General features: G+C 39.7%; 1 protein-coding gene across 1 annotated transcript in view; it reads left to right on the top strand.

Moving 5' to 3' along the window:
- The window catches only part of PAPPA (pappalysin 1), a 373,767-nt gene that overhangs the window by 324,815 nt on the left and 22,611 nt on the right, over nucleotides 1-26,341 (top strand). Inside the window, exons 15-18 of the mRNA XM_075184705.1 lie at nucleotides 9,011-9,194; nucleotides 12,976-13,186; nucleotides 13,300-13,471; nucleotides 23,169-23,319. Coding sequence (XP_075040806.1) covers nucleotides 9,011-9,194; nucleotides 12,976-13,186; nucleotides 13,300-13,471; nucleotides 23,169-23,319 — 718 coding nt within the window. The remainder of the gene's footprint in view (nucleotides 1-9,010; nucleotides 9,195-12,975; nucleotides 13,187-13,299; nucleotides 13,472-23,168; nucleotides 23,320-26,341) is intronic.

Below are 26,341 nucleotides of genomic sequence, written 5' to 3'. Positions count from 1 at the left end.
GCAACAAGGGCTTCACAACAAGGGCTTCACATGCAAGGATATCGCTGCTTGTAAGATTGCACCTAAATCAATCATTTATCGGATCATCAAGAAGTTCAAGAAGAGAGGTTCAATAGTTGTGAAGAACGCTTCAGGATGCCGAAGATCGTCCAGCAAGCGCCAGGACCATCTCCTAAAGTTGATTCAGCTGTGGGATCGGGGCACCACCAGTGCAGAGCGTGCTCAGGAATGTTAGCTGGCAGGTGTAAGTGCATCTGAACGCACAGTGAGGCGAAGACTTTTGGAGGATGGCCTGGTGTTAAGAAGGCCAGCAAAAAAGCCACTTCACTCCAGGAAAAACATCAGGAACAGACCGATATCCTGCAAAAGGTACAGGGATTGGACTGCTGAAGACTGGGGCAAAGTCATTTTCTCTGATGAATCCCCTTTCAGATTATTTAGGGATAAACACGTGGCCGGAGAAGGAAAGGTGAGCGCTACCATCAGTCCTGTGTCATGCCAACAGTAAAGCATCCTGAGACCATTCATGTGTGGGGTTGCTTTTCAGCCAAAGAAGTGGGCTCACTCACCATTTTGCCTAAGAACCCAGCCATTAATAAAGAATGGTACCAAAACATTCTCCAAGAGCAACTTGTCCCACCAACCATCAAATAACAGTTTGGTGACGAACAATACCTTTTCCAGCATGATGGAGCTCGGGGATCAAAACATCGACATTTTGGGTCCATGGCCAGGAAACTCCCCAGACCTTAATCCCATTGAGAACTTGTTGTCAATCCTCAAGAGGAGGGTGGACAAACAAAAACCCACAAATTCTGACAAACTCCAAGCATTGATTAGGTAAGAATGGGCGGCCATCAGTCAGTATGTGGCCCAGAAGTTGATTGACGGCATGCCAGTGTGAATTGCAGAGGTCTTCAAAAAGAAGGGTCAACACTGCAACACTGCAAATATTGACTCTTTGCATAAACTTAATTTAATTGTCAATAAAAGTCTTTGACACTTATGAAATGCTATTAATTTTGCTTCACTATACTATACCATAGCAAAATCTGACAAAAAGGTCTAAAAATACTGAAGCAGCAATCTTTGTGAAAGCCAATACTTGTTATTCTCAAAACTTTTGGCCATGACTGTAGACTACTGATGTACCTAGATTTATTTAAAATTGATTACTTAACACCCACGTATAACAAAGAGAGGCACTTATAGATTCACAGCAATTTTTATTAAATAGGAATTTCCTAACCACTCTCAGATATGAAGGACAGACAATGCATAGGTGACTTGATCTAATAGACATAGCCAGTAATTCGCCCACAATATTATACAGGGACATTCTTGAAATGTTGGGATACTTGAAGAGGTTTCAGAAACTGTACTCAACTTCTCTCTTGTCTGGTTCATTTATAGAAAAAATAAAGTAGCAAAGCTGTTATGGTGAATCAACCATTATAACACTTTAAGGCTGAGTACCCACTGGCATATGAACATTGCAAGTTCAAATGAAAGTAAAAGCATATGTCAAACGAATTTCACATATAGTGGTTTTATTCCAGTTCAGGAACGGAGGTCACTCCATTGACCTGAAGGCGTTTACCTAGAAAAATCTTAACTTGTCACAAATGAGAATTATTTTCCAGACCTGTTTTCATGTTTTGTACTAGTGATAAAACTGTAGTACAATGCTCAAATTTGACAACAATGGGTATGAAGCCTAAAATGTCTATATTGCTTATGAAAATATTTGAGATGAAATGGAAGATGTAGTATAATATGGTTCCCAATGTAAAACAAAGTGAGCATTCAGCTTTTTTTCTATAGATATAACAGTTGTTCTCTTCTGGGGACTGTTAATCACATAGACACTGCGTGTTAGAGAACTTGAAGTTACTGGCACACAATACAATACTAAAAATCCAAGAACAAGCATGCATAAGTAACTCAGCTGCACAAACATAAAACTAACACACAACATCAGTCTATGGTGAATAAACTCTTCAAAGGAAAGAAATCAAACAGACTCTTAAAGTGAAAGATAAGAGTAATGATAATATACAATGACCGGCCAAAACATTAAAACCACATGGCCAATATTGTGTAGGTCCCAAAACATACCGCTAAAACTGCTCTGACCTCTCGAGGCATGGACTCCAGAAGACCTCTGAAGGTATCCTGTGGTATCTTATACCAAGATGTTAGCAGCAGATCCTTTAAGCCCTGTAAGTTGTGATGTGGGGCCTCCATGGCTCGGACTTGTTTTTCCAGCACATCCCACAGAGACCAAGTCAAAACCTTAAACTCTTTGTCATGTTCCTCAAACCATTGCTGAACAATTGTAGCAGTGTGGCAGGGTGCATTATCTTGCTGAAAGAGGCCACTGCCATCAGGGAATACCATTGCCATTAATTATTTGTACTGGTCTGCAACAATGTTTAGGTAGGTAGTGCATGTCAAAGTAACATCCACATGAACGCCAGCACCCACATTTTCCCAGCAGAACATTGCCCAGCGCATCATACTGCCTCCATCAGCTTACCTTCTTGCCATAGTGCATCTTGATGCATTCTCTTCCTCAGGTAAACGATGCACACGCACCTGTAAATGATGAAATGGTCACTGTAAAATATGTAGGTACTATATAAATAACTTAATAAATAATAGTCAATTATAAAGTAATCTTGAGATTAAAAGCACGGTATTAGTTTTTTAACCAATTCAATTCAATGCACACTCTAAGATAACCCCTGGTTTTCTACATCTTCTGATCATTTAAAGCCTAATAATGTACTTTTGAGCTTCAGGATTTGTAATGTACATCTCACCAGTGTACAGATCTGGTCTGTCAATTAAAGTAAGCAGAGTTTGCATGCCTGGTACAGAAAAAGACTGGTTAGCACAAAGACAATCATGTGCATGTTATAGGAATCACTTCAATTTTAACAATATAAAACGTGAAGCAAAAACAGCAGCACAGGCAAATTTTCATTCAGGATCCACATTAGGTCTATCAAGTTTTTGTTTTTGTTATTTTGTGCTACAGCGTTTTTTTAAAATGTATCTTGTTTGGATTTCAGTGGTTCCTTTAACAAGTGCTTTAACTGTCAACAAGTAGTAAACATTGGTCTATTTAAAATATGTTGCTGCACACTACCTAAGAACAATAGTGTAGTAGCAAATTGTAGTACCACAGACCAAATTGGTATGAGCACAAACAATGATCGCTATACTTGCAGAATTTGGAGTCAAGATGTGTGTCCAGTTGGAGAAAACAATGGAGCATAATGAAAGTTATATGGGACTTAAATACCTATATGAATAAGGTCTCACCTTGAACAGCTTTGGTCCCATTTGATGGCTCCCATGTCCCACTGATTTATAGTCTTCCTCACCACTGTATATCCTGCTATAGCCTTCACTTTCCATTATGCTCCCGTTCTATCCCCTTCCTGTTTAGCAATACCTCAAGTATTCTCTGAATCATTTACTGTCCAACATCCCTGTACAATTCCCCTGCATCTTACTTTCACAATAATGATCCCTTTCTTCTAGACAAGTACTTTGGGGGAAACTGGTTGTCGATCTTCTAAAACACAATTTGGTACATAGAAATGATATAATAATATACCGGTCCTGAATCATTAAAGCAGGTAAATGCCGATAAGCGCCGTATTTTGCATAAAACACTCAACGCTCATGCCCAGAAATGAATAATCAATACACCAGAGAACGCAACCTACGATTTTATGGGCGGAATGGGGACGAGAATGGGGGTATGCACGTAGCTCATGTACTAAGCTCGAGGGCATGCAGTAGCGTCTGATTCAAGCTTTGGGCATCTCTAAGGCACCGTAATTTTCAGTCGTATCACTTGTATCAGCTGCAGGTCTGTTGTAAGTGTTGAGTGATAGTGGTGACGGCTGTGTGTTCATGCTAGAACATGTGTTTGTAATCATCATCATCATCTATTTATCTAGCACAACTAATTCCGCAATGCTGGACAGAGAACTCACTCACGTCAGTCCCTGCCCTCTTACAGTCTAAATTCCCTAGCACACACACACACACACACACACACACAGAGACAGATTAGGGTCAATTTTTATAAGAGACAATTAACTAGTATGTTTTTGGAGTGTGGGAGGAAACCGGAGCAAATCCACGCAAACACGGGGAGAACATACAAACTCCACACAGATAAGGCCATGGTCGGGAATTTAATTCATGACCCCAGCGCTGTGAGGCAGAAGTATCTTCAGATCCGTTCCTTGTTGAATATGGCCGTGCGTATACCTGATGTAAGCGCATTCATTGCATTCATTTTGCGTTTCTTGATGACTGAGGCCCATTATGTGTATCTTTCAGCATGGCTAAAACCATTTTTTTTCATATTTGTCTATAGCTCTGTTGAAAACATAGTGCCATGGGAAGTAGGAGAACATTTTATTTACATGTGTTCTTATTATTCTACACTCTTTTATTCTTCAGATGGAAACAGTTACTGTTAGTATATCAGTGGCATTTCTCTAATGTCAAATGTCTAATTTTGAGCAATTTGATACAATAATTGGAGCTGCATCTGTACCATGTAAAGTAATGTAGTCGCCACCCTCTTTCATTCTTTTTTTTTTTTTTCTAAGCACCATCTCAATACTGCCATCTGGTGTATTTTGTTGTTGCTGCAAGTGCATTTAAATAACGTGCTTTGGAGGATGGGCATCAGTAATTTCTTGTGTGCTGGCAGGTTATCTAGCTTTCTAAGTTACTGAGCTGATCTACATAGTGTAAAACTGGGGTAAGCAAGGCATATCAGTGCATCATGTTATGAGGTATAACTGTAGACTTAAAGGTATATATTTTATGTAGCATATACAGTTTAACTAAACAATAATCTACAATATGAAAAAGGTTTGATGATTTTGAGATATCAGAAATTTAGTAACTGACCCATCTTTTCATATATGGTTCATGTGTACATAAGGTATGGTCTTGTTAATATCATCTTAATATTTTACTATAACCACACATATAAATAATAATGTATTATGTACAAATGGCTTTCAAATATTGAAACTGAATCAAACTTATTGTGATTTCTGCTTTATCAACAACTAAAGTGTAATACTCACTAACAAACAGTGGAGGTATCCATTTTGTGGGCCAAACCAATATCCACTCTATGAATTTCTAGACAAATAAATAAGACATACTTGCCAACTCTCCCGGAAAGTCCGGAAGAGACTCCCGAAATTCGGGTCAGTCTCCTGGGCTCCCGGGCAAGCTGGCATTTCTCCCGCATCCTGGATTTCACAGAGAATCGCGTCACTGGAGTTCCAGGAAGGGAACATCAAAAAGTCGGTAAATATATATATGCATAAAGTATCGTCTGAACCAAAAAATATGAGAGTGTCTCCTGTCTTATTTCATACTTGCCAACTCGGGAGAGGGGGCGTGACTGGTGGGCGGAAGGGGGTGGGGCGAGGCCAATTGCAGCATTTTGGCCCTGACCCCCGCGAAGGAAATGACGGTTTCACGGGGGTGGGGCCAAAATGATGCGATTGGCCTCTCCCCGCCCCCTCACGCCCTTCAGTCACGCCCCCTCTCCCGGAAACTTGTTGGCAAGTATGAAATAAGACAGGAGACACTCTCATATTTTTTGGTTCAGACGACACTTTATGCACATATATATTTACCAACTTTTTGATGTTCCCTTCCGGGAGGGGAGGTCTGGAGTGATGATGGAGTGGGCTTGGCAAATCGCATAATTTTTGGCCCCTCCCCATGACGAAATGTTTCCCTGATAGTCGCGTCATGGTGGCTCTAATCCTGCTCACTTCACTAGGAAGTGGGCAGATTTGGGAGGATGCCCTACTCTCCCGGGAGTCCAGGAGACCAAACCAGAATTCGGGAGTCTCCTGGACATTCCGGGAGATTTGACAAGTATGGTTACGGTTCATCCCGCAGCGCCAGTTCTGCTTACCAAAAGTGGCCCACTGTCTTGTACACATGTACAGTTGTGTTACATTAAGTCATTTTCATTTTTTAAATGTCTACTAATAGTATTGACATCTATCTAAAGATCTATTTGAATAACCCACTACTTTGTATGTACTTTAAATGTCCCAATTCTACTTTCTTAAAAATTGACATAATTATGCTCAGCAGCACAATACAGCAATAGCTATTTTAACAATTGCGCTACTTCTGAAAGTCCAGCAGTGTAAAAGAAAGCCAAGTGATAGAGAATGGGGTTAAATCCTGGTCGGATTTACTTGAGGATCAGAAGCTTTTGTCATTTACACAAATACGGGATAAATTTCGCCTCCCCACCCAGGAATTTTATAAATACTTGCAGATTAGACACTGGTTCTCCACCCTCCCTGGACGGGGATTGGAAATGTCCCGTGCCCCAGCCCAAATATATATGTGATTGACAAAGGGATCTAACAGGGCAGGTATTACCTTTTGGTATAAATCTCTCTTACCTCCCCCTTTGGATACTAAGTCCAGATCCCAACTACAATGGGAAGCAGATCTCAATATCACGCTCACCACTGAACAATGGAAGAAGTTATTCGTTAACTCTTTCCAAATGTCCAAATGTGTGAATCATTCGGAAATGATGGTGAAATTAATTAATAGACTATACATTACTCCGACTCGTTTACACAAAATGTGGCCCACCCAATCCAAATTCTGTTGGAGACAATGTGGTTCACCAGGGGATATAATGCACATATTCTGGGATTGTACTCTCATCCGTTCATTTTGGGAGCAGGTGTTTGAGCTAGCCAATAAGGTCACTTCTCAAAGATAAGACCCTACTCCGGAAGTGGCTTTACTACAACACTTTCCTCCACAATTTCCTCTTCACGCTAAATATGTGTTTTGTCATATTTTGATAGCTGCTAGAGCAACATTGGCTCAGAACTGGAAATCCTCGAACCTGCCTGTGCTAAATAAAGTGATTGCTAAAGTACAGTTTAGCTTCGAGATGGAGACAAGGGGGATGCCTTATTCCTTTTCCCCTTCATCACCCCTAATAAAGTGCTTTTCCTGGCATGTGTATACTACAGACGGTGAGGGGCAACCGGAGCTCAAGCTGATTCGTTGCTTCCTCTTTCACAGTTCTCCTTTAATGAACCCTTGCCAGGATCCACATAGTTTCCAGAATGGGATAATCTAATAGGAGTTTGACCTCCTTGCTTGTGCTTTTGTTTGCTTTCTTGCTAAATAACTGACCTACAGACCTGATAGCCTCTATTGTACTAAATACTGTAAATTTTAACGCAGTGTAATGTGTTTACCCTACTATGTACCCCCCCTTCCCTTCTCTTTTTTCTGGCCTTCCCTTCCCCTTCCCTTTTACATTTTTTTTTTCCCTGTATCCTTGAAATCTGGAAAAAAATAAAATACTATTGAAGTTAAAAGAAAGCCAAGTGCTGTATGCTTGTTCCAGAAACACGTTTGATTACATGTGTGAATGATCAACATATTCTGTTGGTGTGTGGCACATCTTGCTGCCAAGGCTTGCTGTTCTTCTTTCTAAAATAATCCTATATCAAAGACAGACAGGTCAAAACTTCTGTGGAACCCATTTAGGTGTTTTGGAAGTGAAGCTTTCCAAGTCCTTTGATGTGTGCTGAAAGCTACGCTCTGACATTTTGAAAACACATATGGTGAAACATGGAAATATGTTGTCACATTGTCAGTGGTTTATAACACTCCTCACGACATTGTGCTTCATAAATGAACACTCATTTTTAGCCTGCAATTATTACACCTACTAAGTAATAAAAATAAAATGCACGTGCATTTCCTGTGTTGACTATTCGATCCTTGTGATTGTGTGTTTTTTTGCAGCTATTTTGCATCTCATCATAAAGTTGTGTCAGATGGGCGCTTTGAACGCTAGTGATTCACCAGCTAATGGTTATAGTCCCTCAGTTGCTTCTGTTTAGGCAAATTGAAGTGACTAGGAAATGCCCATACCCTGTCACATAGGAATCATTTACCTCTGAAAGAGCTGCATGCAACGCTTTGTGAGTGGAATCACACTTGTATAACGACAGAAACAGCCCCCACTCAATTCATTGTGTCAGCATAGAAGCGATTGAGGGCAATGAACATTAGCACTTTTCCAGCTGGACGTTCTAGCACACCAATCTTATAGTGTCCACAGATACTTTTATTATCTTTTTTTAAAATAATTATCCATCAAGTCATATGGTCATTGTTTTACAAAGGACATGCTTTTGTTTTCTCAAACAAAAAAATCCATATGCCTTAGATATGTTCTCCATGTCTAATGAACCTTGTCGTCTTACATAGGCATTCACTTACTCACACCTAAGCCACTCCTCAAGAATAGACCTCTGGGCATTGTCATTTTTACATGGCAGCCCCTTGACCATTACACAGGTTTGTGCTAACACAAAGCATCCATCTGAAGATAACCAGTTCTGGTCTTGTTTGGCCTCATCATGTAATGTAATGTAATTTGTTGGTATGTATGTAAAGGTCTATAGGCATAGTTTTAATTAAAAATCAAGAGAGATTTCCAAGCTGCACACCATAAAAATATGTAAATAAGCCATTCAAAAGGAGAGGCTTATTTATGAAAGTATTATTAACCAGGAATTTTCTTTCCTTTTAAAGTAATTATTTACATATTGTTACTAGTGAGTGTAACTTGGAAACACCCTAAGTTTTTTCATTATTTAACAGACACTTACTTACTTTCTTAACTTGACAATCCACAGTTCTAAAAAAATGTCTTATCTTAGAGCGTCTCTGATATATTTTTTCGCCTAAACAACCATTTCTGTATGACAATCATTTTTCTATGATCACAAAGGGCTCCTATACAGATACTATATTTATGTTCCATTAAAAATTGCAAAAACATTTTATAATACTCTACCATACTGTAAGAACCCAACCAAAATTATAACTGACTTTCCTTTTCTTTCCTGGATTTGATAAATATTCTATGTGTGTTTTTCCCTAGCTTGACTCCCAAGTCATCATAACATGCAGAGATGGGAAGTGGAACAAACCGGTGACTTGTGCACCAGTAGATTGTGGCCCGCCTGATAAGCACCATATCTACCATGCCTCATTTCACTGTCCGCAAGGAACCACCTACAGCAAGCAATGCACTTTCCAGTGTCACCATCCTGCACACCTGAGAGGTAGTATGCAATCTCATATATTTGTGTTGCATTAAATTAGTCCTTTTGAATGTTGTTTTGTATATCCTACGGTAAAGATGTAATTATTGCTGCGTGCAGTGCCATTTCTAGTGACTGCCACTGGTAAATTGGCCATGCATTTACAATAAGCAGTTGCAACTCAGTTAGATATTTATTATAGTAGATACCATTTTGTCATACTATCATTTTGCTATAATGCCAACTAATTGGAGTCCTTTGTTGGTGATTCAAGAAACTTTCAAGGTCTATTTCAGAAGAGTGCTTGGTTAGATTTTGCTCAAGGCTTATTCAGGATGGAACGTGACACCAGCAAACCACACTGACAATCATGCAGGCATCATGATCAGTGATATAAGCAGGGCAGGTTGGGCTAGGGGGCAGGAGGACATCTTCCCCTGGCTGGTGCCATAGTGGGCTGCTTTGCGCTAGGTCACTGGACCACCAGCATTTGTTTCCTTTAAAATGTTTCCAATGGGCTGCTGAGTTGAGTCTTGCCCCTCGGGCTAAAATTTGCCAGCCCTCCCCTGATATAAGTGCCTGTTTGCCTCTGCAGTTCAGACCAGCAACAGTGGCCCTGATTCCTGTACAATGTTGATTGCAGTATGCTTGCATTGCACTCCAGCCTCGAATTCTAACAAAACGTCCATATAAAACAGGCCTAAGTTGGTGAGGTAAAGTAATAAATGCCAAACGAATGATAATCTATCTCTGTACATTCACCTTCCAACCCTTAGGAAAAAGCTAATTACGTAAATACCTGAAATAAGACGTAAATTTCAATTTTGGCACAACAACGTCTCAGTTTTAATTGTATAATTGATGGTGGCAACTAAAGCAAATGCAAGGTCAGCTAACCAGCCAGTATTAATTAAGCAAACATAGGGATGGCCAACCAGCCCAGAATCGCAGGCAATACTTTAACTGCATCAGGGAGACTACACCCCTTCTGGCCTTAAAGGGCGCGCTCGCAGAAACAACACCCAGGGCATTCAAAGACATAACCCTAACAGAGACATAGATTGAAGAGGGAAGAATCCCACGGCCAAATATAACTCTTGCACCATGTATTAGCTGCTGACTGCACTGCTTTCCCCCTGGCTGTGCTTCGCCTGAATGAGGAAAAAGAAAGAATGAAAAACTATTCAAATCACAGACAATATAGGGCGGGATAGAGGGATGTCCTGCAGCCAAAGAGAGGGAACTTCCTGTTACTGGATAATATAAAGGCTTGTATGCCACTCCCAATAGCAGGCTATTGGATATAATTTCAGAACATGCCAGGGAATAGTTTAACCTCTGAAGGTAAGTGCAATGTACTCTTACACAACTGGCGTTCAAGTGCATTAATCCTTATGCAGGTCTTTATTTATTATATTGTGTGCATGTCTTGGAGTCATCATATTCACATTACAACCTCAAGGCATTTAGAACCTGATTTAATATAAAAATGTCTCACAGCAATAATGTTTCCTTGTAGTAGCTTGTATTATGTTTTTAAAATTGTTGATTTTAGAATTTATGTTCAAAGACCATGTGACCAAGCAACAGTTTTACTGTAGCCCTATCGTCAGGTCAATTTGTTGGCTGTGTGTACTATGACTCTATCTGTGTGGTAAACTGAAGCTAAGAAATGTCACTTAATTTTGGGGAAAAGGTTGTGTAGTAATGTAGCAGTAGTGCTTTCTCTCAGAATATTTTTGCATCTTAAAAGAATGTTTATTTAAAAAATGATGTAACTTTCTTCAGTCTAATAGACACAAGATATAATAGCCTATGGGCCTGTTGCTAAGTAGAACATACGTTCATTTGCACATTGTAAAATCTGCCAATTTTTTCTGCGTATGCCCAGAAAACAAGCTGCACACATAGAATACAGTATACAGAGTTGTCAGAATTTACACTTGAACACTCCCTTGAATGCAGAGGAAAGGGGCCGTCTATCGTAGGCAGTAAGAACATGTACATGCAGATGCAGCTGAGGCAGACAGCACGGAGACATGTATGCCTTTCAGGAGCCGTATCCATACTTGCCTACTCCCGGAAACTTGTAGGGCGTGACTGGAGGGCGGGAGGGGGCAGGGCGAGGCCAATCGCGGGCCAAAATGACGCAATTAGCCTCACCCCGCCCCCTCCCGCCCTCCAAAATGGCGTCAAATGGCGCAATTCTCTGTGAATTCCGGGATGCGGGAGCCCGGGAGACTGACCCGAATTTTGGGAGTCTCCCAGACTGGTGAAGGAGAAAGAACATGACATTGACTGACAGATTATGACAATTTTTCCTGTTCTTTATCATGTTTTATCTCTATCATTCATTAGGTTGGATAGTCTATTCAGCATACAGTTAAACAGACACATTTGACTTTCCCATAATATAATTAAATCAGAGCTCACATTTATTAGACATGCCCAATGTGAATTTGTTCTTATAGATAACAGGCAGTGTACACATATGCTCACAATGACTTTCACAAATTATAGTCATGGTTCTAAAACCTGTCCTCCAGTACGCCCAATGAGCCTCATTTTGCGTTTTTCTTGTGTAAGAACATAAAATTGTTTGTCATTGACTTGATTAATTTAATTTCAACAAGTTTTCAACTCATTTAATTCTCAGTTTGCTGTTGGAGGTACCTAGATTACTTGAACAAGTACAATGGATGCAGTTGCAAAACATGCACATTTGTTGTGTGTGGCAATGTATGTGCATTGGATGGGGTTTTATTATTATCTAAGATTAGACTGGATTCACCATGTAGCAAACTTCTGTACTATATTATATAGCCTCAGTAACACCAATACATTAATTATATCTCAGTTTCTAATTATTTCCCCTTTACCAGGACAGCAAAGAATTTGGAAACCTCAAGAAAAAACTTTGGAGGAGTAGGAAATAACTAGTGGGTTAATGAGCATACACTGACTTGATTTCTCACATCACTGTCAACTAATATTTGTAGCAATCAAGTACAATGCAAAATGAGCCGTAAGCAATATCACCTTGTGTAAGTCATTGAAGGAGAGCAGGAGAGCAGGGAATAACTCTTAGCAGAAATATCATCATTATCAACATTTATTTATATAGCACCAGCAAATACAGTAGTGCTTTACACAGTAATAAAATACTGGGTAATACATACAAATAGAGAGGTAAGAAGACCCTGTTTGCAAGATTACAACCTTTGGGACAATAGGAACTTGATACATGAGGTTAAGTGCTGCATACTGCATTTTGGTCCAGCCAGATTGCAAAGGTAAAATGTGCTTAGTGGGCTATATAATCCAGTCACACAGCAATATTGGTCAAAGGGTTGTTGTCTTGCGTGAACTGTGTAAAGGAAGGTTAACAGGGTGGTTAAGGAATTTTATAAACTTGCCTGAAGAGGTGGGTTTTCAGAGAATGCTTGAAGATTAGAGGAAAGTCTTATTGAGCGAGGGAGTGAATTCCACAAAGTGGATGCAGCACAAAAAAGTCCTGTAACCGGGAATGGGAACAAGTAATGAGTGTGGATGAGAGACTCAGATCTTGTCCTCATTGGATGTGTTGAGCTGGGAGATATTTTGAGACAAGTGAGGAGATGTATGTTGGTATAATTTTGTTAAAAGCCTTGTATGTACATAGCTCCCCTGTTCCAGCACCTTGTCAGACAGGGATCCCAAAGCAGCTGCACATGCCATATGTCCACACCTGATTTAATTTTGTCTTGATATAAAGACAATTTGTCGTCTTTGATTAGTTAATATATGTTTATTTTCTTTCTAGGTAGCAATAATGTGTTAACCTGCTTGGAGGATGGCCTATGGTCATTTCCTGAAGCCATCTGTGAACTTAGGTGCATGGCACCGTCTCCATTGCCTAATGCTGCTCTGCAGACTTCCCGCTGCCGTTCTAATGGTCATAAGGTGGGCTCTTTCTGCAAGTATAAGTGTAAGGTGGGATATCATGTACCTGATGCATCTAAGAAGATAAGGAAGTAAGTAAGACTGAGACTTAAGAAATGTGCATGTTTGGGGGAACAAATAAGTGTTGTATGTTAACCCTGGATTAACATTTACTTTTTTTTTGTTTATTTTTCCTTTGGGGAAGGAAGGCATTCAAAATTCAGTGCACTAAGGATGGGTCCTGGCAATATGGTGAATGTGTCCCTGTTATGTGCGAACCTCCTCACATTAAGTTCATAGGGCTCTATCAGTGCACCGATGGATTCCAGTACAACAGTGAATGTAGACTCCCTTGCGAAGACAGCAATAATCAGTCAGTAAGTTTTTAATGGGTTGTATAACCGAGTCTGTCATACATCTTGCTTTATTGAATTTGTCATCAGATCACCTGGGATTTTATTGTATTGTTATCACTGAGAATAAGGTAGATGTTGATAAAGCCTCTTAACTGATCAACTATGAAAATTAGGGGGCCTGATTATAGTCAATTTGCCAATCCCGACAATAAGTATGGTTTTTTTTATTTTCGAACTAAAAGTCACTTACTGACTGCATTTATGAAAAAAATAGCAGCAAAGCAGTTGAGCGTTTCATAGCTGGGCAGGAGGGGTATGAGGTAACAGTGAGCCAGCGGGTTATCGCTGCCGCTAAATCCTTTGATGCATAGGGGAGTAAACACAAGCCCTATTGCTGGCCCTTTGAGCCTTTTCATAAATAGACCAATGGGTTATTATTAGTGTAACTCTTTTAGCCATATATATTTGTTTACCATCCTGGCCATGTCTCACTAACAGGGGTTGGCTGGGCTAAGGGGAGGGGGGGGCATCTGCTCCCTGAGGCCAGTCCCATAGTGGGCTACTTTGGGCTGGGTCACTGGGCCACTTGCAATTGTTTCCTTTAAGATGTTCCTAATAGGCTGCCGAGTCGAGTCTTGCCCCCCAGGTTAATATTTGACAGCCCTCCCCTACTCACTAAGCATGTGTACTGTAGTATTCTAGAAAATACCCATAATGATGTGAATGAGTTCTCTGTACAGCGCTGCGGAATTTGTGGCCCTATATAAATAGATCATGATAATGGAATGAATGGGGGCATATCAGTTTATAATGTTTCTATTTTCCTACTGTATATCATGCTGTAAAGTAAATGTATCATATTTTGATATAAATTCAGCAAACATTTACTAGTAAAATAAATATACCTGTTCTTTGTTGCTCCTTTTTGAAGGTGAAGTAAAAAGGTTCTAGGTTCACCTGTTACTGAAAGAACACCACCATGTAAGAGATACCCACCAACAGTCCATTCTCCAGTCACAGCAAGAAACATGTACTGCAGTGCTCCATGGTCACAAGCTCTACCATACCCCATACATACTAAGAATCAAATAAATTCCATCAGTTGTTAAAATGAACATAGATTGTTGTTTGGCTCCAGATGTTTTTGCCCCATAAATATTTTCTCCAAGTGCAGATGCATATAAAATAAGAGAGAAAATGGAAAGATAATTTGCATTGTAAGCTACCAGAGGAAACTTATGGTGCATCCACTGCAATCCTACTGCCCTATGGATCATCATCATCATCATCATCAATTTATTTATATAGTGTCACTAATTCTGCAGCGCTGTACAGAGAAGTCATTCACATCAGTCCCTGCTCCATTGGAGCTTACAATCTAAATCCTCTAACATACACACACACAGACCGAGAGAGACTAAGGGCAATTTAAAAGCAGCAAATTAACCTACAAATATGGGTTTGGAGCGTGGGAGGAAACTGGAGCAAACCCACGCAAACCCAGGGAGAACATACAAACTCCACACAGATAAGGCCATGGTCAGGAATCAAACTCATGACCCCTGTGCTGTGAGGCAGAAGTGCTAACCACTAAGCCACCGTACTGCCCATATAAGCCTGTTTTGCCTTTTCACAAATCGAAACCTGATAGCAGCACTACTGACATCAGTATTCTAAATGTATTGAATTGGAAGGCTGCATTGGATATCGTCCAGTGCCTAGAAAATTAGTTGATAGACAAATAATGTAAGAAACCAGCCAATATTAAAGTAATGAAAAGGTGTCTGAAATATAAAAATGGTGGTGAGCCACTAGGATTGAGGGGCAAATAAAGACAGTGGTAAAATGCATAAGTATTTTGATACAAACAAATAATATGACAAAAGTGTGTATATATATATATATATATATATATATATATATATATATAATATATTTATATATATATATATATATATATATATATATATATATCTCAATTCAAATTATTTTTACTGATTTTGTAAAGAATTAATAAATTGTCCCTATTTTATTGCTCTATTAAGTAGTATGAATATGTATAAAGAAAGGTATCTGTTATTTGCAGAGCACAAAAGGGGAATTGAAAATATGATTCCATGTTATTCAGTCAGTGCATGTCAGTGTCACCAGTATGCCATCAGTCTAACGAGCTAGAGGTTGCATCTAAGCAAGGAGGATTCTACTCATGTAAAATGAATGTGTGATTAGTAGCTGAGGGGATTTATTTTCTGGTAAATATGCGGTTTTGGAGACTGAAATTAATTTTGGCCAACAAGTCCCTGTTTAGAGAATATAAAGAGAGTAACATGTCAGGAGAACCTACAGTACTATATTTTTTTTACTTCCCACCTGGAGCTAAACTCCTAACTTGGCACAGTTTTATGGAATTACAGAATGCTGAAAGTTACTGAAAAGGTAATGGTTGAGTTACATCTATCATAAACATGTAATTAATGTAATTAGTGATGCAACCATGAACTGTCTCACACAATTTAAAACAAGAAAAAGAAAGAGATACAAAAACATTGGATATATAAAGAGCCTGAGTCATTAAGGAAAGCAAAGCAAAAAAAAGGAGTAAGTTTTCTCCTGGACAAACCATGTTACAATGCAAGGGGTGCAAATTAGTTTAGACTGCTTTTTCATGTAGCACACAAATACTTACACAAATACTTACACTTACACAACTATAAATCTCTCCACATTATAAATTTACCTCCCTCTCCACTGCAACAAGGTTTTGCCAAGGTGCAAAATTACTCCTTTACTTTGCTTTGCTCTCCTTAATGACTCACGCCCAGAGTGTCTAGATTGCCTCTATTCCCGTCTCCTTCCTCCTCACATCATGATGCTGTCACTGTCATATGCAGCCCTTCCCTCACTTAGGGGACACACTGGCTATTTGTCAGCAACAATTATGTCATTAAAAGTCACAGCTGAAGTATATTCCCATAGATATCCATTAAATTTTATTGGAGGATGTCACACCAGCAAGTTTCCTCTAGCAATCCACTGGCAGTTGCTGACGGTTAGCCCAACAGATAAACTGCTACTGAAAAATGCAGCTCTGTTGAAGTTAATGGTAACTGACAACTACCTGGAACACAGTATATTCACTGTTGTTAAGCCTCAAAATCACCAGAATACACTCAATATTTCGTATAGCGATTTTCAGCAGCGAACTTCAGCATTGGGAAAATTGCTCAAGAAAAAGTACTTAGCAATTGTCCGCTGCAGTGATTTAAGTGGTGATTTTCAGCACTGGAAAATTTATTAAAAAAATCGCCCATAAAAATATTTTCAGGGTTTTTTTTGCATCTGAAAATTGACTATCAGTTATATTCACCCAAATAATGTTATCTCCTAATTAAAACTAGTAACAGCACCATTTTTTGGAAGAAAGGATTTAAATACTTTTTTTAAAATTTCACAGCCTGACCCCCCTAACCATAAAAGACTCCTTTCAATGCTGATGGTGGAACTGACTTTCCACTAGTCACAGTAGATATCCCATGGTCAGCTGCATAACCAATCAGCTGCTATAGGAATACTTCCCAACATTCAAGTTTTTTGGATCTGGATATGGCCATAGTCGCATCATAATAGACGTGATCATGTCACCCAGGGGCATGTCTAGCGCATCTGAAGAACTAGGCTGCCCACAAAAGCCCTCCCCTCCCTTGAAGACATCTCTCGTTTGCTGCCTCCTAATATTCAGAGCAGTCGGGACAAACATCCTGGCTACCAGGATGGCAATACAGTCCACCAGAATTGGTTTTGTGCTGTAAGTAATCATCCGTCGCAGAAGCTTGCCTACTGCTTGGAGAATAGAGGGTTTACAGTGGAAAACGTTCATATTTTTGTGATGAGTAGAGTTTCCCTTTAATTTCAACTTTTATTTTTTAACGCCAGTTAACCACTACAGTCTAGCTCACTACAGTTACAAAATAAATGTTAAAAGACAAAACACACTGTGGAAATGAATGACATGTATGTTATATAGTTCAGAACAATGCGTGTAAGTACAAAGCATACATCTAATGACACATTTAAGTGCTAGATAGAAATATGTAACATACTCCTAGGGGCATATTCAATTGTTGGCGAAAATGCCAAAAATCTTGCGGCGCGCGCACTATTACCATTGTTTCGGTAATAGTGTGCGTAAATACCGTTATTACAGTAGTTTTCTCGCTGGATTTCAGCTCGCAGCTCCTTGAGCCGCGAGCTGAAATCCAGCTTGCTATTACCGTAATAACAGTAATTAGCATGGGCCAACTCGCCCATATTAAGCAGGTTTTGGTTCACAATTACTCCAGCGCTGTTCCTTCCTGTGACCTCCTTGTTTGTGGCCTTGCATTTTGTCTCCCTGGTTCCAAACTTGGCTTTTTCCTGACTTTTCTCCCTGGACTACGATTTGGTTCAGTATTTGGTTTCCTGGTTTGACCTCTGGCTCCTTTGCCTATTCTTCTGGATCACATTTCTGTACCTCGAATCCCAGATGGTATTCATCCTGGACCGTCTGACACCTCTCCTTCACTTACTACTTCACTGGTAACTGTCCTGGAGAACTGCGACCCGCATGTCCTTGCAGCAAAGGCCATACTTCCTTGTGAGGGTTCCTGGCGAAAACTAAGGGCGCTTTAGACTCCATGCCTCCTTTTTCAGTAGTGCGAATACCAGCAGGTAGCCTCCATCCAGTACCAGATTCATAACACCAGCACTAGGTTGTGACACTCATACTGTACAGTATAAATCAAATAATCCTTCCAATCATTGTTTTATGTTAAATCATATATTTTTCAGGAAGAATATCTGTCACTTATATATTACAGCATATATTTATTTGAAATGTCCTTGTGAAGCATTGTTCCAGGGGCGAAACATGTTGTCTGTTTCACTTCTGACTAAGATGTCATTGTTCCTGCTTTTTTATTCATGTCCAAGGACCTTAATTAAGGTGTATGTTTGTATCCACCTGGAAGCCATGTTATTTGGCTATAGAAGACTATGGGGTGTTTATGTCTGCAGCTGCCTTTTTTTGTTTGACACGTTGAATACACCCCTCTCGCCCTAATTGTTCAGACTCTTTCATCCTGCTCCTGTGAAATGTTGCAAATGGACAGCTTGTATCACCTTACCAAAGTACTTTTCTTTGCTAAATAAATTGTTATACTGGTGGAGGTTGTTACTACATTCTACTGTAACTCAGTATATCTGTTTAATCTGGTCCAGGGGTATCTTGTATCCCTATTGCCATAGAAATCTCTGCTCAGCATTCCACTACAAAGCCCACTGTGGTGAAAGCTACCTGAGTTAAGTTATCACTACTCAAGATTAAGTCCTGGAGACAACCAAGTACTGGAGTACATATTTGGTTTCATGCGAACGGGGGTTGCTAATGGTGTAGCTCTCGTCTACAACAGTTCTGATAACTTAACTGGTAGGGTGATTTGTGATATTATAACTGGTGCACATACTTGGGGTTTACTCTCATGGCTACTACTCCTCTATCCCCAGCACAAGTGCTGGAGAATCAACTGCAAGCTCACTATCAGATAGTTCAAGACATTTCTATCAGATTGTCTGTTCATGTGCAAGCTTCCAGGAGTACCTCTTCTCAGGAAATTGATGTTTAAGAACCCAAGCTTCATCTTTTAGACATATTATCTGTCAACCGATGAGATTTCTAAAACTTTAAAGAAAGTTGGAACTATAATTCAGGCTATGCCCTCAGTCTTTCGGATCTGAAGAGCGGCAAGTGGGTATTGTAATTTGGCTTATACCCCGACTGTGACGAGACCAGGCACCATCGGGGAAATATCGTGCCAACCCAGTCTGTTAGCCAGTGGACCAATTGTGCTACATCGGCCCACCATGTTTAGTAAATGCCGCCCGGTAGCTGGATCCAGAATTATTTTGGTGACCAAAGAGAGAGAGGGAGGCAGCCCACACGAAGTATGGAACAGCTAGGGACCCTGTGACATCACAAAGGAGTGGAAAGGGTTAAGATCTGGAGGGTCAGGACTATATCTAAGATCAGGAGGTAAATATATCAAGCTGAGAGTTTCCAATGGGTTTGAATAGTGGAGATGTTGCCTATAGCAACCAATCAGATTCTAGCTATCACTTCTTCAGTACATTCTACAGAATGAAAGTTAGAATCTGATTGATTGCTATAGGCAACATTTCCACTTATCAAACCCGCCGGAACTCTCAGGTTGATACATTAACCCCCAGGAGTGGGATCTGACTATTTACTGACCATTGTCCCAGCATGTCCCAAATGAGACTTGAGAGCAGGGGAACAGCAGGGGGTTGCTGTTGAGGTCATGTTCTGCCCCCCCTGTTACCACCTAGATTCCTCCCACCACCAATGAAAATGGATCATGGCCTGGGGGTTGCCCAGGAAGGGAGCAAGTATTGGGGGATTTTGGGGATGGACAAAAAAAGTCAGAAGGGAGAGTTGGTTGTTGTTTGGAAATTTTGGAGAGTGAGGACTTGGACTGATGACTGATTCTCTATCATGGCCAGAGGAGATTGTTTAAACCAGGAACCTGCTCAGCTAGATCGGGCACTGAACCTCTAGGACTGACTTGTCATTACTTCATCGGGAGACACTCGCAGATTCTGGGGAATTGGTGTGCCTACATCGGTAAGGAGACTGATACCCAGAGTTTAACCAAGCTGGTGGAGAGCTGACCGAGCGGCCGTTATCAGCATGACATACAGACCCACCTCATGGATCAATATCCCTGGCCCACCTGGATTGCCAACTGTGGACTTTGTTGCTGGGAGTTTGTGCCTCTTAGGACTCTGAACTGGGAGATAACCTACTGGGGACTTTGCTGGGGTTATTTACTGACACTGGTAAATTTACTGCCACTTGGTTACAGTTGGTGAGGGGAACACATTTGTCCTTGGGGAGCACTGTTACATTTACTTTTTGTGTACACTTTGTTTAAATAAAGAGGTTATTATCACTGTTACTTTCACAATGTTCTCAGTCTGACCTCTTCAGCACTATCTCTCTCTCTCTCTCTTTATCAATGTCCTCCTATTCTCCACTCTCCTTAGTCATACCTCCCAACATTTAGAATCCCGAAAGTGGAACAAAATAACTCCACCCACAAATGACCATATTTGGGTAAAACCTTGTTGACTTTCATGTTAAGCCTCACCCATTTTGCAGCCCGCAAATCTGGATGTCCTGCCTAAACAGGTACAGTTGTGCTGTACCTTATTTAATCATCAGTCACCAGTGCAGCTTATAGTCTAAATTCTCTACCACACAAATACACACACTAACATTAACCTACCTGTATGTTTCTGGATTGTGGGAAGAGCACCTGAAGAAAACCCAGGCAAAACATAAAGGGAAAACATACAAGCTCTGAGGCATCATTGTTATCCATTGTCCCTTTTATAATATAGAATTTAGACTGTGATATATTTCTTTTACAAAGCACCATTTGGCTTTTGTTCAAAGTTGATACGGTAGGCGTCTTTTACTTTTGCCTTTGGGCAAATTATTTTGGAGCTGGTGATGCTGCTCCTTTTAATAATAACCATCACCTTCATTTACTATCAATGGGCCTGATTCATTAAGTAACTTAGGCAATAAATGTCTTACTTAAGTCTCCTAGACAAAACCAGAATAGCATTTTGGCAACTTACCATGTAACAGCATTGTTTTGGTGTATGTTATGTTAAACTATTGTACCTATTGTACTCATTCTTCAAATTATGTTACACCCATACATGCAGTAGATGAAACGGAAGGGACTAAAGTAACCTGTAGATAATCAAAGCGTTAGAGTGTTTACAGCAACATCAAATAAGTATTTCATAAGAGAGGTGTGCTGATCATGTGGAAGTCATTGACTTATTCACTCATATGATTGACACGACTTTGTACAGTCATGGCCAAAAGTTTTGAGAATGACACAAATATTATTTTTCACAAAGTATGCTGCCTCAGGTTTTATGATGGCAATTTGCATATACTCCATAATGTCATGAAGGGTGATCAGATAAATTGCAATTAATTTCAAAATCCCTCTTTGCCATGACAATGAACTTTATCCCAAAAACAACATTTCCACTGCATTTCAGCCCTGCCACAAAAGGACCAGCTGGTCAGTGGTTCTCTCATTAACACCGGTGAGTGTGTTGATGAGGAAAAGGCTGGAGACCACTCTGTCATGCTGATTGAGTTAGAATAACAGACTGGAAGCTTCAAAAGGAGGGTGATGCTTGAAATCATTGTTCTTCCTCTGTTAACCATGGTTATCTGTAAGAAAACAAGTGCAGTCATCATTGCTTTATACAAAAAGGGCTTCACAGGCAAGGATATTGCTGTTAGTAAGATTGCACCCAAATAAACCATTTATCAGATCATCAAGAACTTCAAGGAGAGAGGTTTAATAGTTGTGAAGAAGGCTTTAGGGCGCCCAAGAAAGTCCAACAAGTGCCAGGACCGTCTCCTAAAGTTGATTCAGCTGTGTCATGCCAACAGTAAAGCACCCTGAAACCATTCATGTGTGGGGTTGCTTCTCAAAGGAGTGAGCTCACTCATAATTTTGCCTAAGAACACAGTCATGAATAAAGAATGTTACAAAAACATCCTCCAAGAGCAACTTCTCCCAACCATCTAAGAACAGTTTGGTGATGAACAATGCCTTTTCCAGCATGATGGGGCACCTTGCCATAAGGCAAAAGTGATAACTAAGTGGCTCGGGGATCAAAACATTGAAATTTTGGATCTATGGCCAGAAAACTCCCCAGACCTTAATCCCATTGAGAACTTGTGGTCAATTCTCAAGAGGCGGGTAGACAAACAAAAACTCACAATTTCTGACAAACTACAAGCATTGATTAGGCAAGAATGGGCAGCCATCGATCAGTATGTGGCCCAGAAGTTGATTGACAGCATGCCAGGGCAAATCGCAGAGATTTTCAAAAAGAAGGGTCAGCACTGCAAATATTAACTCTTTGCATAAAATTTATGTAATTGTCAATAAAAGCATTTGACACTTATGAAATGCGTGTGATTTTACTTCAGTATACCATAGCAACATCTGACAAAAATGATTCAAAACACTGAAGCAGCAAACCATGTGAAAACCAATACTTTTGTCATTCTCAAAACTTTTGGCCATGACTGTATATTTACAGGGGCATTGTCATAATATAAGAAGTGGACAAGCAGGCATTAGATAATGGAAGAACTTGGGTCCTCCAGGAACTGACAGCTTGCAGGCTTTATATCTTGCAGCACAGATGCTATTATTGATCCAGGGGAATAATACAATTGCCATGGATGGGTTTGGTAGCATTTTGTGTTTTTAGTATTTATATTATAAATATTTTATTTTTCTAAGGAACCTTGATTAGTTCTTGAAAATACGATTGCAGTCTAGTTTATTAGTTGGCTGTACACATTCATTTTATAAAAATAAGATGATGTTGACTCATCATAAAATGCATGGGTTACCATATTTCCCAAATCATTGGTTAAGAGAACAGCCTTTATATTGTATATTATCAACATATTCTGTTTAGTATGATTTTCATATATTTTAAGGTTGCCATGATTATTAGTATTTTTATATATTTTTTTCTTTTATCAAAGTTAAATTGATGCTATGTTGTTAGCACCCGTATTACTTAGAGATCTGTATTCCTCTCATTACAGGACTTGGGGCATAACATTATCCGGTGTCAAGAGGATGGAACTTGGAATGACAGTTTTCATCTATGTGAGTCCATGAAGGGTCCCTGTGAACCTCCCCATCTTTCTGTCATTGACTCCCTGGTAGTTGACTGCGCACAAGGATATGAAATAGGTATTTCCCAATGCAAATTTTCACCTGTTGTGCTACAGTTTCTTAACAAAAGAAAGGTCTGCTTTTCCAAACAATAAGATTTACAACAGTGGCTACACAGAGGTCCACTAAACCTAAACCCAAATTTCAAAGCGTAATAAAGTTCTTAAATATATATGTCAAAAAAATGAATTATATTAAATTGTGATTGTGATTGGAATTTAAACATCGTTAGGTTGTGTCAATAGAAATTTTACATATATCTTTAAGTATGTTATCAGTAGCTCTATCCATTCCTCTATCATATAAGGCAACTTATTTAAGATTAATTTGTCCTTTTACCAATGTTGTACATCAATTGAACAGGATAAAACCTATATGCCACTCCTGCTAGCATTTACAAATTGGAAAATCAAAACAACATTTAGTAATTCAGCAGCAACATTTTCTTTTTTTATATTGTTGCTAAATGGCCTGCACCACTCAACGACCCATTTGCCCAGTCAAAAATGTAGGGGCAGAGTGGCATGAAAATGGTAAGCTTGGTAAATGAGGGTGTTTTTATTTAAAGGACAAGTCCACCTTCAAACAAATAGCATCCATTAAATTTAGAATCCCCCCCAAAAAAAGTACGCCAATACAGCCTGGTACCTCTGAGAATTAGGGCCTCATTCACCTTCGAATGCAATGTGAACTCACATACGCCTGTATTCAAATGCAAGCGGATCTCATATGTTTCCATTAGAATCTGGGTTCGCTATACTTTACTTGCCATATGTAGAGCACAGTGTATGATACAAGCATGCAACATACAGTCCCATCAGAACCTATGCAAAGAAAATATTTTATAAAATATTTTTACCATTCTTAATACTATAATCATTTATAAAAAGGTTTCTTTTTTTTTTTAAGGAAAATGTTTTTTTATTTTTCCACATGAAATACATAAATCGGGATATTTTAATGCTTACTGTACATAAAATGCATTTTTATAGCTTCTCTTACATACACATGTTCTGGCACACTTACTTGTAGTCAGAGCCGTAACTTAGAATTCTAGTGCCTGGGGCGAGAAAGACAAAATGCCGCCCCCCTAGCCCTCAATTTTAACTAAATGAACCTAAAATATCCTAAATTGCGCCTCCCTTTAGCGTTGCGCCCTAGGCGGTTGCTCCTGTCGCACAGCCCTAGTTACGGCCCTGCTTGTAGTCATCAAAATCAGTTGTCACTTACACCTGAACTGTAGCATGTACTTCAGAAATGCCCTGAACTTGAATCATCTGCATCTGTGTAGCCATCTGTGTAGTCATGCTGTCTGCAAGTCGTTACTCTCCAATTCCTACTGCCAAACACCCCTTCCCACCCCCATTCCACCATTCAAGTCGTACGCAGTTGTGTTCGGACACAAGTTGGTTGCTTTAGACTACAACACTATGAGGAAGGATTTAAACAGTATTTAGTCCACCCACCCATGATACAAACAGCTTGGCGATGGTGTGACAGGGAAGATGCAGGTACTACTTACATTGCATTATCTTAGCAGTATTTTCCGATGTCACGGTAGGCTGCACGTCCCACATCAAGACTGTGTTTTGAAAAGATACAAAGTTGTTGCTTTCATTTACCAATTTATTTAAAGATAAAATAAGTTTTATTTTAGATTAGAAATGAAACAGTGATGAAATGCTGTAGCAGCATGTGAAATGTTTATGCTGCTTACATGTTCATTGTACGCCATATTTCTAAGGATTTTTGTCTCACACTTTCTGTAATTGACTTGTTGCGTACAAACTGTACACTGTTGCATTAATAGTCATTTATTTTATAGCAGACTTTCTTACATCTTGACCTGTTCGTTTTGCACATTTACAAAACATACAAGACATATACAAACCTTATTTTAAAATGTATGTAAACCAGTACATGTTGTTAACTATTTAAACATTCAGTTAGGTATTGTAGTAGTAAGAGACAGGACAAACCATGGCAGGGCTCTACAGGGGACACAGCAGCCAGACTCCTTTAGCCACCTTTGAAAACGAAAATGGCTGATAACAGAAAAAAATCAAATATAAGTGCAATGTAGGTTTGTTTCAAGGTAGTTTTTACATAAATCTTTATGTATGTTATTAGTAGCTCTATTAATTGCTCTTTATATAAGGTACTCCACGGGGAACCCTGCTTAACTCTTCTAGGCCTCTCAGGGGCTGGAACATGCATGATGAAGTCCAATTAAGGACTCAACTGCACATGCTACAACCCTGAGCCTGCTCATAAGATAGGAGCAGGGACTTCAAGAGGGTGACCCTGCATTACTGTGCCCTCCACACATCCGGACACTGCAGGGACCAAACCCTCTGGAATACCAGCAGTTCAGCCACTGGCAGCAGTACCAAAAGATGGTGTTAGATTGTGTCTGTAGCATGCCAAGCTGTAGGGGTGTTTGATAGCATGGCAGCAAAAGTTGGTGTGTAGCACCGATATGTGATGGAATTGCTGTGTAGCAGCCTGTGTAGGTGATGGTTTCTGTGGCAGCAGAATTTGGTGGTGGTGTGTGTGGTAGAAGCCTGTGGTGGTTTTGCTTTCTGTGATGTTTGGCTGCAGAATGTTGTGGTGTTGATTAGCAGCAATAGTTGGAGTTGCTGTGTGGTAATAGTCTGTTGTGCTAGTAATATTTATTGCAGCACCCACCCTTTGGGGATGATGTCGATTTTTGGCAGCAGCGTGTATTTGGTACTGTTGCATGTGACATGGAACATGTGTACTGTGGGAAACTCCAGAATTATTACCTTTCTGCAATAACTCACTTCAGTTTAGTCCTTACACTTTACACTTTTGATTTCCTTTTATGCTCACTTGATGCAGATCTAATAAATGTTCTGCTTTGTCTATAGCAAATGTGACCATGAAAGAAAAATGTTAATGGTTGTTCTAAGTATTATTTTTGACAGATATAATTCAACTTTTGCTGCAAATATTTCCACTTTTGCTAGAAAATATTTAATATCAAGTCCTGTGTAAATGAAAGAAAGCACAGATATTT

The sequence above is a fragment of the Mixophyes fleayi genome, chromosome 9 (assembly GCF_038048845.1).
Source record: "Mixophyes fleayi isolate aMixFle1 chromosome 9, aMixFle1.hap1, whole genome shotgun sequence".
In the NCBI taxonomy this organism is placed as follows: Eukaryota; Metazoa; Chordata; class Amphibia; order Anura; family Limnodynastidae; genus Mixophyes; species Mixophyes fleayi.
This window is presented reverse-complemented; position numbering and strand designations above follow the sequence as displayed.